This window comes from Vigna unguiculata, chromosome 3 (assembly GCF_004118075.2).
Source record: "Vigna unguiculata cultivar IT97K-499-35 chromosome 3, ASM411807v1, whole genome shotgun sequence".
In the NCBI taxonomy this organism is placed as follows: domain Eukaryota; kingdom Viridiplantae; phylum Streptophyta; class Magnoliopsida; order Fabales; family Fabaceae; genus Vigna; species Vigna unguiculata.
Window position 1 is genome coordinate 46,862,577 of NC_040281.1, and position 15,031 is coordinate 46,877,607.

A 15,031-nucleotide genomic window follows, 5' to 3' on the forward strand; every position below is an offset into this window, starting at 1 on the left:
CTCGATTCATCACGGGTTGATCACTAAATGAACTAACTCAACCCAGCTCACTTATTAGCGAGTCAAAAAAAATTGAATCCGGCCCGGTTAGTGGGTTAAACAGGTTGGCTCACGGACTTAATTAAAAAAAGTACAACTTTTTTATTTTTTTTCGGTCAAAACTAAATTATAATTATAATTAAAATCTAAATAAACTTTAATACAATCAAAATACAAACCAAAATCACAAAAATACAAATTATATATGTGTTGGCTAAAAAAATAACCCAACTTAGCCCAAATGCAAATTTCAATCTAACAAAAAATACTTGTGTGATCCTTTATTTGTGGGTTAGTGATCCAGCTCGACTTACTACGAGTTCAATTCGAGTGAACCGGATAATAGTAGACCGGGTAAAAAATGAATCATATTGAAATTTGTAAAAAGATTTTAACCCAATCCAACCTAAACCCGTGGTAGATCAAATTGGCTCGTGGATTCTAATTCATTTTGATAATTCTAGTTTTTATACCTCAGATGATAATTCTTTATTTATTTATTTACAAGGGACATCCTAATAAAACTAAATATGTTTACTAATGTAACCATTACTTATTTTTTTTGTATTTGATTTTTCTTGTTTGCTTTTCATATTTAATTTGTTAAATAAGTAAAGATTATAAATCAGAGTGAATTCATTTAATATGAAAGTGGGATATAGACTCTACATGATTATGTTTGGGAATATTTATCATTTGTCCGCCACTGCTTTCTTTTTGCTACCACTAACAGTTAAATGTCAAATAAAATCCTCAATGAGCTTCGTATATAAATTACAAACATTAGCCATAACTGAAAACGGTTACGAAGACAATCGGTTTTATTAATTTCGCCGCCTCATTCTTCTTCCTCTGCCGCAGATGATCACCGCGAAAGCACCGCCACCGCCGTGTGCCTCCGGATTCTTCCGCAAAATCGAAAGCGGGCCGTCGCCGGTGGCGGAGACGCTAGGGTTGGCCAAGCTCCGAGGAATCAATGTCGCCGGATTGTACCGAAGTCGCAGAAGCTTCGTCTCCCACGCGAGATCGAAGCCTACTAAGGCGAAGGAGAACGCAGGTGCTTCTTTGATCGATGACTGGTTGAAGCCAATTAAGGCAAAGGAGGATTCGGACACAGAGGAACGTGCTGCTGCATTTCCTGGTACTGCGATTTTCGTTTTCGGCTCACTATCAAGATCTGGAATCTGGAATTAATGTCTTTTACTGAAATGCAAATTATAAGAGTCGTTTTTGTAGATAAATTTCAACGAGCTTCTTTATACCGTGCGGAGAGGAATTTAGACAAATTCGGAATCTTATTTTTTTTATTTTAAGTTATAAATAAAAATGCGTCTGTTTCAATTGGTCACGCGCATTCAAATTCAACCATATACTTATTAGAAAAGACGGCGAGGTAAGAAATTCGTGTTGAACCATTTAAAAATTGTACAGCTCAGCTACGTGGGTCATAATCATAATTCAGTGGCGTGTAGCAGAGCAAGCAACTTTTTTCATCTATACTGTGCCGAACATTCAATATAAATCGATGCATTTGTTTCTCCCGGAAAAAAAAAACGAACAGATTCTTGTTGAGTGGCTCTTGAAAGCTGATAGAGCCTACTAAGGCTACTTTTCTGGTAAGCATCTTCATCGTGCTCATAAATAATAGAAAAAAAAGGTAATTTTTACTTTTTGCTCTTATTCGTGTTCATCTTTTGAGTCTTGAAATGTTCTTTCTAAGCCTTCTAGAGGTTAAGTAAAACAGACGATTTCTTTGTTGAATTTTGGTTGAGTGGAACTGGAAGTCTCGTTGACTTTGTTGAATTATTGTGAGGATTGAATATTGATGCATACACATGGGTAGTTGACTTTCCCCCCTTCATTTATTGTCTCCCTTTGAAGCGAATGAATACGTGATTCTTCAGGGAATTAGGGCTCAAATTGTTTCAGAGTTAACCAATCTATTATCTAACTAGGTAAAAATCTCCCCCAGATGTCAAATGTTGGTAACGCAACAAACATTTTGTGGCATGACTGTCCAATTCAGAAACAAGATAGACAGCAGCTACTTCAGCAAAAAGGCTGCGTTATATGGCTAACTGGCCTCAGTGGATCAGGTTTGTGGCATTTTAGATAGTTCTTGTATCTGAAAGTCTGATTAGTTCCTTTAATCTAGTAAAGAACATGGTTTGTGCACTGAGCAAGAATACAGTCGACACTTCTTTTCCACCTGTCTTAAATGCATCTTGGATTCCAATTCTGTTGGTGATTTGGTTTGTAGCTCTGGATGTGCTTCATGTGATTTTGATATATGTTGTCTAATGTCATACATTCAATGATTGTAGAAACAGTGAGCATTTGTGTTGGTACGTGCTCCGTTTTTTGTTACTTTTAATGTTGTTATATGCGTGACCCTTCAAATGTTGCAGTGTCATCTTTCCCAGACTCATTTAATCTATTTGTAACTACAATCGATGATTTTTCACCTGACAATTGACATCACAGATGTCAAGAAAAAACATACTAATTACTCTTCAATTTTACTAGAATATAATAATTTAGGATTGTAAACACAGTGCTTAACTGATCTTGGCATGGGTTAATATACACCCATAATAGACGCTTACAATCACCCAGCACATAGTTCTACTATTTGGGCACTGAAAATTGTCATGGCAAGTTACGGTGTTGAAATCTCCATAGTACAAATTACTGATTTTTAGTTGCCTATCTTACAACCAAGGTCTACCAATTTTGTCTTCAATCAATTTCAGCTTTAGTTCAACACTTGTTCATGTGAAATAAAAGTTGAAATTGTTATAGCCCTAGATCAGCTACCCACTCAGTGAGTCTTATTTGCCCATCTGCGCAGCAAATAATTTAAGTATAATGTAATACACGACTATGCTTACTGTGATTTTACTTGATTTGTTAAACATAATGTCTAATGTATGAGTATCTCCAGCTAGTATCTCTATGAGCACTTGTTTTTATTTTTTAATTTATTCTCTTGGGGATATTATATATAAAATTCATGCAAGTTAAAAATCTTGAAAATGTGTAACATGTAGTGGCATTGGCTGAAATACTTCATGTCTGCTTTCATATAATCTGCAGATGAATGAGATGAAAGCTTTTGTATTGATTTTCTACATGTATCAGAATTTACCATTATTTTCATTGTTCTAGAATCTAGATTCTTTTTCTCGCTCGCACTCTTTTCCAGCCTTCCAGACTTGTTAATCATTATTAATTGCAGGAAAAAGCACTATTGCATGTGCTCTGAGCAGAAGCTTGCACTCCAGAGGGAAACTGTCATACATCCTTGATGGTGACAATATTCGGCATGGTCTAAACCATGATCTTAGTTTTAAAGCAGAAGATCGGTCAGAAAACATTCGAAGGATTGGTGAGTTTTTCTAGATTCCTTTATATCTTCCAGTAAGATTGTCTGTTTCAACTAATAATCAGACATCACTATTTAAAATTTTTCAGGTGAGGTGGCAAAACTCTTTGCAGATGCTGGTGTTATTTGCATCACTAGTTTAATATCACCGTACCAAAAGGATAGAGATGCATGTAGAGCACTACTTCCGAAAGGAGATTTTATTGAGGTAATATTAATATTCTTATTAGTCGTGCAAATAATCGACGTAGTTTGGCCTATGCTAATAGTATTTTGTACAATTATAGAACAAGAAAGGTTGTTCTTAAATCATTGCTAAGGCAAAGCTTACACGTTGCAGGTTTTCATAGACGTTCCACTACAGGTATGTGAAGCTAGGGACCCAAAGGGGCTCTACAAGCTTGCTCGAGCTGGAAAGATCAAAGGTTATCTTGATACAAATTTTCACTGTAATGTTGGATCCGTTATCCAACTACATTAGCATCATCAGTTCGGTTACATATAGCATGTTTATTTTTATTTTTTTCTAATCAATATTGTGGGGTATCTCTTCTCCTGACGGGACTGAATTTTTTATTTGGAATGGTGCAGGTTTCACTGGTATAGATGATCCTTATGAACCACCGTGTAGTTGTGAGGTTTGTACTTGTCGCTATTTTTGCGTTGGCATTTTTACACGTGTTTTTTGAACAACAATATCTGTTACTGATTATTACTTAGTAAAACCCTATGTTAATCAATGATTGAATCACCATCGGCATCGACCGTACACATTGTTAACGAATAACAGAATTGCAATTAACTAGTAAAAACAGTGTAAAAACTTTAACATTCAATTAACTGCTAAATAGCAAATACTATCCCTATTGTAATTGAAAATTTTAGTTCGCTTTATTGGGGATCCAACTTGGAAGGGAAAAATTGTTGTCTTCAGGGATGTCTGTTCTTTTTCTCATTTTTGTAATATCTTTTTCTTTGCTTTCTCTGAACTTTGATTGGATAGGTAGATCATAAGCTTACTAATTTACTATATAAGCCAGATTTAGCCTCACGCTTTCCCTTTTGAAACTTTTCTCCTGAACTTTAATTTCTGGGATTCTCAATATTTGTTTTTCATTTTATTAGTTCCGGTTTTCATATTCATTTCAAAAGACCGGGTCCTTCTTCATCTTGCAGATAGTACTACAACAGAAAGGAAATGGCTGTAAGTCTCCCAGTGATATGGCTGAAATTGTGATATCCTACTTGGAGGAGAATGGATACCTGCGTGCATGACTTCATTTTAAAGCCTTTCTTTGTTGATTGCTTCAAAGGGGTCTTTCTTGTAACCTATAGTTATATTGTGTGTAATATAATTTTTGGCGCATAAAAACTTGTTCCTTCCTTGGTCCTAGCCAATCTCTACATGACAGTTTTAAATTAAAATGATGTCATGTGGAAATTAGTTGGGACAATGGTGTTCCCAATAAGTTCTCCTTTCCAGCAGTAAGGAAATCATCGTTTCCTGCAAATCTGCTTCAGGACAAAATAAGAAAAGGTAGAGAACCATGGGGAAGGACTAAGGAGTTACCGCCGATTGGTACACCACCTAGGAACAAAGTATTTATTGTATTTGTTTTGCATCTTTCGCCCAATAATTGGTTGTCGTGGAATGTACAGCGAGCGTGAAAATCTGTCATCTCAAGAATTGCGCAAGAGTAACTGGTAACACCGGGAGTGCTCGTTGCCGACATTTCTGTATCGGGCACAGCTAGGGATATACATTTCTAGATACCATGAAGTGACCCATTAAATATAATTCTTCAATTTCAATGAACGTTAGCAGATTTTAGCAGTTTAGAAAGACGTGTCTTTTAATTTACAAGTAAAGGGTTATACCTGGGAAAGTTGACAATTACCAATTCAAGGTAGATTTAGTATGGGGAAGCTTACTTTTAAGAAACGTAAATTCTTAAGAATCCCAGGTTTATGATTGGTGAAGACGGGTACTGATGGTTCGGTGAACCTTATTGCGTTTCGGTAATGAAGTTTGAACAATCAGGAAGTAACCTTGGCCAGAAAATGCAAAGTAAGTGTTCGGAGTGAAAATAGGCTTGGACAGAAAAAAAAGAAGAGTGGATCAGGGTGTATGGGTAATGGATGTTTCGCCGAGAGCAATCTGTTGAACGATCTGAAGAGGAGAACTCCACATTATATTACAAAGAATCTGAGCTTTATCACCCCACCTCCCACCATTGTTACGAAAATAGTCAAGATTAGGAATCGCAATTAGCCAAACTAATAGAGTGATGGGTAATGTACAAGTATTGAGAATTTTACAAAAAATGTGAATGAATATGAAAAGAAACAGAGATTTATTGGATAGATGAGAATGGTTACATCAGAAAGAGGCAAATGCAAATACCATGTCACCTCGTCTAAGCCTATGACTACTGCGGATAGACAAGATGCAGAAGACCAATGTCATGGTTACGGACACCACAGCAGAGGCCACAGCGTCAAAAGTGTAGGACCAGCGGCGTTCTTGCAGTGCCCACAGCGTTTTGACGAAGCCTCCAACACCGCCAGCCACCATTGTGAGCAAATGTGGCATCTTTGAAGAACGATATTGCAATGGTGAGAGAGTTGGGATATTTTGGGTTGTTGATTAGGGAACTTGATTGCAGCAGATAAAGAGACGATGGTTGCTTCCGCGATGTTTCCTAAGTTTTATCTTATTCAACGAAATTTTCTATTAGGAAAGCAGTGACAGGGCAAAGTGGGACAGCACTAGTGCAGTTACCCGCATCGCGTAAGTGAAACATGCAAACTGGAATTAACAAGCAAAGTAAAGCAGAAGAGTAAAGTTTAATCCTTGCGTCTGCTTCACTACAAAGAATGTGCGCCCACTCCCTTCATATTCTTTTAACTCTCACTTAATCATTAATAATTCATTTTTTATATACATATTTCTATTATAATGTAGTCATCTTAACAGTGAAGTTAGTTAACATGTAATACCTTTGTTTGACTCAAGGTAAAAAATATTATTAAAAGCTTCGGTCGGTAGTTGTTTATTCTCTACCCAAATAAATGTTTTGTACCTTTTTCTCGCTCTCTCGATAATATATTAAATAATTTAAAACTAATGAAATATAGAAAATGATAACCACAACGTAATAATTAACTTAGTTAGACTTAAATAATATAATAATAGAATAATTGAAACTCGTAATTATTAAACTATTGGTTCTAGAAGATCTTGTTGACGATAACCGTAGCAGTAATTTTTAAAATTCTTCCTTTTTGCCGTGTTTAAACCTATTTTTTAGTAACATTTATTCTAATTTACATGAGAGAAAAAAAAAAGCGTATTTATATTTATTAATGATTCATTTAATTTTAATTTTACTTTCTCTCTCGATATCTTTACTTGAGGAGATTTTTATTAACTGTTTTCTTGATAATCATTTAAATTTATTGTTGTACACTGACAATAGTAAAACATATTTATTGTTTAATAGGGCATGACAACTTATTATTACTAACAATTCAAGTCTTCAATACTTATAGTGTTATAACTCACATATGATCCTAATATCCGATCAATTTTCATCGGATTGGTTTATACCTTATATGTTATTTATATGACACATTTAGGTCAACAAATTAAGATATTGACTTTAGACATTTAAATTATTCTGAGTGATATTAAAGAGGTATCTCTACTAATGAATATAGATAATAAATATAAAATATTCACATCAGAATAATCTCTTAAATAAAGGTGGCAAAAAGGAAAAAACACACTGAATACTCAAAATTAGATATCTCAATATTATAGACTAAAATATATTATTAATGCAAACAATTGAAAAAATTACATTTACAATATTTGTCTTTGCAAATTAACAAATTAAATCTAGATTACTACAAAAGGCTTGATAGCAATTGTAAATATTTATGTCTAAGAATGACAATATAGATTAGCCTTCCTGCATTTGATCCATAAAAGATTGACTTGAGTAAATTGGTCTAGATAAGAATTGAAAACTAATTTTATTGTTTTGTTTTTCATAATGGTTGGATCGCAAACCTACGAACAAGTTCACATAAACAAAATTAAAAAAAAAAAAACCTACAATAATCTTATTTTAATATTTTACATTTTCTTGCAAACTATGAGTCTACAATGGTCAATAAAATAAAATAAAATAAAATAAACATAAAAAAAATTAAATAAACATAAGATTTTAAACTTACATCAAATAAATATCTCAAAATTAAATCTTTTAAGGAAACATAAAAAATTGAAGTCTAAATTACTAAAGACTATATCAGTTAATCACCGTCTTGTTTTGACTTCAAATCATCGTTTTTATTTTTTCTATTTCAATAACATTAAATATAACGTTGTAAGTTACTTATTCATAGTTATAATTTTTTTCGTTATCATTTACATATATTTGAACATTGACAATTAATGAATTTAAAATAAAAATAATATAATAAAAATAAGACCTATTAAAAAGGTTTTACCACTCTCAAAAAATTCATGTTTTTGACTAGAAGTACAAATGATAGTTTTTGTAACGTCTCATTTAATTAATACGCGTAATTAAAGAAACGTCACGCAATGATAATATAACCATGTAGTCCTGGAATTTAAACATAACGCCGTACAAATCAAGGCACACCACGATGCCACAAAAAATAAAAGAAACATTTAAATGATTTACTGGAATCCTAGCAAGATATAAAAGCGGACAAGTACATGGGCTGTAGTCCTAAAGATAGACCAAGAAAGACCGAAAGTCCGACCCAAGAAGACTAAGCAGCGGGTTCGTCTCTCCCTCGTTGACCACGGTTACCTCTCGCGTCTGCTCCCATCAATAAAATTGATGATCATCGCGAAGATAGAAGAACAACATACAAAGCAACCAACAAGAAAAGGTAAGCTAGAGCCAACAACAATTTCATCATGCAATTGAATGTACCTTCATAGCCAATATACACATATACAACATACACATATCACTCAAACATGTTATGACCCTTCAATCAATATACTAAGACTCGACTCATCCGAATACATATAGCCTGGTCGGATTCAGCGGATGCTTGCACTTGTGGTGGATACCTCTGCTCACCCCCGAGCTAAGTGTTACAAGTGTTATAATGAATCAATTTCTCTCACACACAAGATTAGCCCTTAATGAATTTCGGGCCTCCTGTTACTCTCACCACAGGAGTTAGTCCGCTCTAAGTGAGACTAACTGACTCCTTAGAGTGTCAGGAGGCAACCTTACCTTGAATCATTACCAGACCATATAGATGGGGCACCACCATGGACACCCACTAATAGGGGCCAATGAATTACGTCCCGACCACTGAAGCATGACCCTGAAAGTCTCACCTAGAGACTCCAAGGAATTACGCATTGACACAGTCCAACATATATAAACAACCAATAATTTTCACATACATCACCCATGAAATTTCATGCCAACACCTACAACCAAAACCTCAATTCTCATATGTTGAATCATTACCAACTCGTTATTCCCAACCATGAGTAAAGTGTTTCTCCTCATACCAAAACCATACCACTGGTTTACCAACCATCAAGATCCATTGTTGCTCATGCCAATTTTGTGACTACACGCACATATATATGTATCCAACTTCTCATGTACAACTCATATAAAAATCATGCCAAGCTCACAATCCCCCACATATAATCCCCTCCCAATCATGCATACTCATTCTCATTAAGCCATCATACAATAATCCATATAAGCACAATTCAAACATCCAAGCACAGAGGAAACAACATCTCGGGATGCATCCTCGCCCAGCTCCTCGCTTAGGCTAAAGGGTCTCGCCCAAGCGAGAATGACTCTCGCTTAGGCGAGCTCCCCTCCGCCTAGGCGAGAGCTTGACAAGGAAGACAGTGGCCCCTGCGCAATCTCGCTTAGGCGAGATCCCCTTCGCCTAAGCGAGATATCTGCTCACTCAAAACGCGTTCTGGTCGCCTGGGCGACCACTCGCGCAGAAAGCCCTGGGCGAGCCTCTGCATATCTCACCTGGGCGAGGCGAGCTCGCTTGGGCGAGAGTGTTTGCCACTGTTCGCGCCTGCAACACGCATAAACATATCCCAAACAAGAAGATCAGCCAGTCCAAACATCCACAACAGTGTATCAAGCTCGAAAGATCATTAAATCTATAGTAAAAACATCACAAGGGGGGTTCTAGCTTCCCTTACCTGGAATATGCTAGTACAGGAACTCAACGGCAACCATGGACACCACGGCTCTAGAGTATGCTTAGGAACTGGAAAAACAACGGAGCAGATCACAAGATAAGCTCATTATGGAATCCTAGCTGAAAACAAACATGAAGAAACATCGAAGGAAGTACGAGCACAAGTTGGAATGGACTTACGAGAAGCGGAAAACTGATTCGAGTCCACTGGATGCGAAAAGCGGCTGAACCCTAGCAGAGCTCTCTCTCGGAGTAGAAGACGTGACGGCTGATTCTGTGAAGAGTGAGGGGTGAGTGTGTTAGGGCAGATTAGGGTTCAGTTTTATCACTTGGGCCAGCCCTAGGCCCAATTACAAGGGCAGCCCTTTACTTTAGGGCATAAATACATAAATAAGATTTTAATGGGCCTTACAGTTTTCACATTCTCATATAAAAGAGGATATAATTGTTAAGGATTGGGAGCCAATGTAAAATTCAAGCAAGAGTGTTGGGCTTAGGGGTTCATGATTGAAGTGAAGGAATAATGAAATAGAAAAAAATAGCATAGAACTCGTTGGTTTAGGGATTAAAATCCAATGAAAATTTTTGTTGCACGTTATGTGGCCAGTAAATTAAAATACTTGATCCGTCTCTAACTTTTCCAACAGATTGGTTGTTGCTCGATTCCATGTTGTCATCCATATATGTGTCCATGAAACAAAATTCTATTAATGTTATTATTAAATTATCTTCTCATTATTATTTAATGTAATAATATAGAATTTTTCATACCTTTGTTACGAGTATGTAGCTTCAACGGAAGAGTTTCTCCAAATTCGGAGAGTACAATGAAAGCTTTTGAAAACTAAGACAAAAATTACAAGGTAAATCTTAATGGAAGAAGCATGAAACATGAAACATGGAAAAGAAGCAAACATGTAATAAACTAAAACTGAAAATAAAAATCAGCTGGTCCGGGCCGCCCTTTGCTAGGTAAAACGGGTTGGACTGAGTTGGTCCACTAAAAAATAGCTTAGGAATTGTAACATAAGATTGTTGACGTGTCACTTTTTTTATTTATTTTTTATTTTTTTCAAATTTAATTTTTTTATAAAATTTATAACATTTTTAATCATATAAATATTTTATAAATTTATATAAATATTTTATAAACTTTTAATTGATCAATTAATATTTTTAGTTGAATAAATTAAAATAATTATTACATTTACATATTAAATTACTCTATTTTGTAATTAATAACTAGAACTTAATTTGTAAGTGTTAATAATTTAAATTTTAATAATATTGCATATTTACATCTTTACAAAAATATAATATACACGATTTAATCTTTTTAATCATTTTTAATTTAAAAAATTAAAATAAATAAAAAATAAATCAAAATGAACCAACGGATTAGGCATAAACTGATCTGCCTTTGACTTGTCAGATTGACAGACTAAATGGACCGAACCAAAACGGACTGATAAATTAAAAATTTCAACCTGACCCGTCTGACAGACTAAACGAGCCGAACAAAAACAGACTGACAGATTAAAAATTTCAACCTGACCCGTTCTATTTTAGCGGGTTAACAGGCTAACCCGTTGGACTCCACCTACTTTACCACCCATACTATTGAGATTTAGAATTAATACATCATAATATTATGAGACATATATTATTATGAGACATATATCAGACAAAAGAACTTAAGGATAATTTTAGTATTAAAAGTAGATGTTTGACCCCTATACCCGAAACAACTTACACGCTTACAAAGTTTTATAATCTTTGTAAACAATGCATTTGTTTAGCATTTGAACATAACTTTCATGACAAACCAAAGCATTATAAAACTCTGGTGTGCTTTTCTATTATCTTTCTTTACCTGTCACGTGTGTATGATCTCTTTTCAAAATGTTTATAGAAATCTTATATCTATTAGTAAAATGCTTATTTTACAATTCTCTGCATATAACCTTTGTTCAAGAGCTTATTTTAATCCTAAGGTATACTTTATAAAACAGCTCTCCCTCTCAAAAACTAATATTATCATTGCAAGTGTCGATAACATACAAATGTTCTAATCTTTTTATCAATATTGCTGTTATTAGAGTTAGCATTGCAAAAACCAATGACCGGTTGTTTGGCATACCAGATAGTCGCCATTTTCATATGAAAATGGGATCATATAGAACTATACATATTTAGTTACCTATGATCGGTTTTTCAGGTTGACATGATAATTATGGATTTTGAAGCAAAAACTACTAATGTTAAATTTAGAACTTGTTAACTTGCTACTTAATGCCGATCTTAAACTGAACTGTAAGAATGAATAAATACACAGAATACAAAATAATGTAAAGTGTGATATCCACCAAGTACCTTTATTTTTCGTGGTGAATACATCCAACAAGTTTTTTGTGGCCAAAACATCCAACAAGTATAAGTACTCTCATTCGACTTTCAAAATTCTAATGAATGGACCCAAAAACACTCCCAAGCCCACCAACGGGTGTCCCCACGGAGAGCTGAACAAATCTGAGAGTCAATGACTCACTCTCAGAATAAATAAATATTTCATGTGGTTTAAGATTCCAAAAAAAGGAGCCTTGGTCCTCATACCCAGCAAGTGTTTTACATTTTTGGAAATTTGAATGTGGATTTCTGAATGGAATTGCAACAATATAGTGAAAAAGAAGAAAGAAAAACGTCTCAAGCCTAAATTATAATTCCTCAGTATACAACAAGCTACACTAACAAATAAACAAAGGTTTATACAAAAAATAGCATCAAAGTTAAGAGCATGGAAAGAAAAAAAGTCAGCGTTGAGTTTTAACCTTCATCTCCTTGGCCATAGAAGGTAGCCACCTCTCTCCCCTAATCTTTTTCAAATTTTCAACTCTTTCCTCTTCTCTCTTTGCTTTAGCTTTTGCTGCTGCATCTTTAGCTTCTACTCTAGCTAATGACTTCTTGCATGAATCGTTTGCTGCAGCTAATATATCTATCCCATTCACAGCAACAGATCTAATCCGTTTTCTGAACTGCTAAGATAGCAGATAGTCGTTTAGAAAATAACCAAATACACACAAAATAAAAAAACAATATATACAACCACATTTTGGGATTAACTAACTATTAGACCTTCTTTGATTTCTCATTGATATCCTCTCCGGGAAGTATTCTAGGCCGTTTCCTTGGTGGTTGGGGTTCATCTGCAGCCATATAATGTAAAATCCTAAGCCACACATACAAATGCAATTTGGTAATATTTCAAGATTAATCACTAAGTTAACAATTTTGTAACCCTTTTGTGCAATATTGTTATCAGTAATAAACTATTTTGATTTCCATCACTAAACTCATTGAATGGATGTGAGTGTCAGAAATAAAAATCAGTCTTGCTACAATTGGGACCGGAGGCCACCTCATAGTAAGATGTGGCATTGAATTCAACTTTTCAAGGTTAGTGTTTAGTTACTCAAACCAAAAATTGTCACAATCAGTAAACCAGTTGTCCACTACTTTACTCAACTTCAATGGTATTCTATAAACATGTGCTAGTATGACTCTGAATTTCTTCATACTTCATAATTACATGGTCCATGTGATAACCTGGACCAGTAATTCTGGTTCAGTTGGCCAACTGAGCAAGACCAATGCTCCATAAGTCATGGCAAAGGCCCCGAGAATGCTGCTCTATCTATAGCAAGTGACTAACGCACAATGACTGACAATTTCTCAGTGGTTAACGACCTAACAAATGGATTATTGCAATGCAGCATCACACAGCATTATATCACAAAGCAGTGCTAAAAATAACTCTAATCTTCTGAATTCTCTGATGTCAACAAAAGATTGCAGAGTGGAAAAAGAGATGCATGGCATGCTGATCTGGGCTCCACTTTCTTAACGACTGGCGCTGGGTGCGTGTGCACTATTCTGAAAAAGTAGTACTTTTTGTTAACAGCAAGCTACCAGCACCAGCACCAGAAGCTGCTTTTATCTAATGCAGCTTTTTTCATGTTTCAGAGAAGTTCTCAATTTTCCATATGCAAGTCAAGAACAATGGTGACTAGTGACCTACTGCCACCAACACTACCTCATAAAGCCAACTTACCATAGCATAGTAAAAGCCAACAAAACTACCCAAAATCTAAAATGAACCCTTTATAGGCATAACAATCAATTGCAACAGATATCTTAACCTAAGCCAAGGTGGTACCACACACTTGCTTACCTACGTGATCAAACACTATTCCTGGCTTAGCATATTTAAACAATCGAATGCCGCATTCATCGATTTTGGGATCATCATCCTCGACAGGGACAGGTTTTCTCACTATCTCTATTGTATTTTCCAATATATCATTCAGAAGCTTTTGCGCCTGTCAAGAACATCCACAGTATATATATCCACATATCATCAGAACGAAACACCAGAAAAAGAAAGGGGACAATGGTACACTATGTAATCAGAGTTAGATAGCAAAAGTCCAAGAGAGTTGTAAAGTTATAATGAAATGATGAACAGTAACTTGGATCAATTTTTTTTAAAAAAAAAAGGTGCTGCAACTGCAACTATGCAGACCACATGTTCAGAAATTGAAACAGCCATGAAACTATTTGTAACCCCATTAGAAAAAAGATGCCAACTTAGTAAACAATTCCACACTTTCTGTTATGGGCATGTGTTCATCAGAGTAAAGGGAAATTTCCATTTTTTTTTTTAATTTTAAAAATATTAACTGGCAATTTCAATATACTCATACTCAAACTAACCTATTAACAGAAAATTGAGAAATTGAAAGGGAAACCTTGAGTTGATGGTGCTTAAGCTGTTGTGTTTTGGGTTTGCTATAATCATCGTCGTCGTCATTTGGGTGAGCATGTTTGGTGGTGGAAGAGACGTAAGTGGTGGTTTGGGCAATGGAGTGGATAGCTGCTCTCCAAGCGGCGTCACCGTCTTCTTCGCCACTGCTGCTGCAGTAACCGTTGGTTGGTTCTCCTTCTGCCATGGTTCGCTTTCAGGTTTCGACGTTTCGTTCAACACAGGACAGGGCAGAACAACAGAACGCCATCATCGCTTCAGTAAGCAGGGTCTCCGCAACATAATTGGGCTTTCTCGTGGCTATGGATTGTTAGGCCCAGTTTGGAATCAAAAACTTGGATTTTCTTTCCAGAAATTAGCCTTTTTGAAAACTACTTTTCTGACTCAATTAAAAGCTTAATAATAGAACTAAAAATGTGCTAAGCTCATTAAATTTTGGTAAAGCTTTTTTTTTTGTAGAAAAATAAAAATACTCCTAAATTAATTTTAGGTTAATTATCAATTTTATCTTTATCTCTTACTTCTGTCGGCTTAAAATCAATTCG

General features: G+C 35.2%; 2 protein-coding genes and 1 long non-coding RNA gene across 8 annotated transcripts; 1 reads left to right on the forward strand and 2 right to left on the reverse strand.

Moving 5' to 3' along the window:
* The first annotated feature begins 720 nt into the window (after window positions 1–720).
* On the forward strand, window positions 721–5,236 carry LOC114178424 (adenylyl-sulfate kinase, chloroplastic-like). 6 transcript variants are annotated; one of them, XM_028064317.1, is made up of 7 exons: window positions 721–1,180; window positions 1,995–2,135; window positions 3,278–3,427; window positions 3,514–3,632; window positions 3,765–3,849; window positions 4,016–4,062; window positions 4,601–5,236. In XM_028064317.1, exons 1-7 carry the CDS (start codon window positions 901–903, stop codon window positions 4,697–4,699), a joined length of 921 nt encoding a protein of 306 aa, XP_027920118.1. In that variant the 5' UTR covers window positions 721–900; the 3' UTR covers window positions 4,700–5,236. The 6 variants fall into 6 exon arrangements, with proteins under 6 accessions (XP_027920118.1, XP_027920121.1, XP_027920122.1 ...); XM_028064320.1 differs by lacking the exon at window positions 721–1,180 and adding an exon at window positions 1,487–1,696; XM_028064321.1 differs by lacking the exon at window positions 721–1,180 and adding an exon at window positions 1,487–1,655 and having other exon boundaries at window positions 2,012–2,135.
* Window positions 5,237–8,039: 2,803 nt separating this feature from the next.
* Window positions 8,040–9,964, reverse strand: LOC114176136. The gene is made up of 3 exons (XR_003602972.1): window positions 9,848–9,964; window positions 9,669–9,736; window positions 8,040–8,283 (listed from the first exon to the last, which is right to left on the reverse strand). It is a non-coding gene; the product is annotated as an uncharacterized LOC114176136 (long non-coding RNA).
* A 2,279-nt stretch (window positions 9,965–12,243) lies between these two features.
* On the reverse strand, window positions 12,244–14,797 carry LOC114176789. Its single transcript, XM_028061949.1, has 4 exons — window positions 14,473–14,797; window positions 13,896–14,043; window positions 12,800–12,870; window positions 12,244–12,699 (listed from the first exon to the last, which is right to left on the reverse strand). The coding sequence occupies exons 1-4, from the start codon at window positions 14,671–14,673 to the stop codon at window positions 12,478–12,480; spliced, it is 642 nt and encodes a 213-aa protein (XP_027917750.1). The 5' UTR covers window positions 14,674–14,797; the 3' UTR covers window positions 12,244–12,477.
* Window positions 14,798–15,031: the final 234 nt, after the last annotated feature.

Coding starts and splice junctions, on each gene's coding strand:
- LOC114178424 (XM_028064317.1), top strand. CDS start 901: ATGATCACCGCGAAAGCACCGCCACCGCCGTGTGCCTCCGGATTCTTC. Junction 2,136..3,277: donor AACTGGCCTCAGTGGATCAG/GTTTGTGGCATT, acceptor TATTAATTGCAG/GAAAAAGCACTATTGCATGT. Junction 3,850..4,015: donor TCGAGCTGGAAAGATCAAAG/GTTATCTTGATA, acceptor GGAATGGTGCAG/GTTTCACTGGTATAGATGAT.
- LOC114176789 (XM_028061949.1), bottom strand. CDS start 14,673: ATGGCAGAAGGAGAACCAACCAACGGTTACTGCAGCAGCAGTGGCGAA. Junction 14,044..14,472: donor TTAAGCACCATCAACTCAAG/GTTTCCCTTTCA, acceptor TGTTCTTGACAG/GCGCAAAAGCTTCTGAATGA. Junction 12,700..12,799: donor TCAATGAGAAATCAAAGAAG/GTCTAATAGTTA, acceptor CTATCTTAGCAG/TTCAGAAAACGGATTAGATC.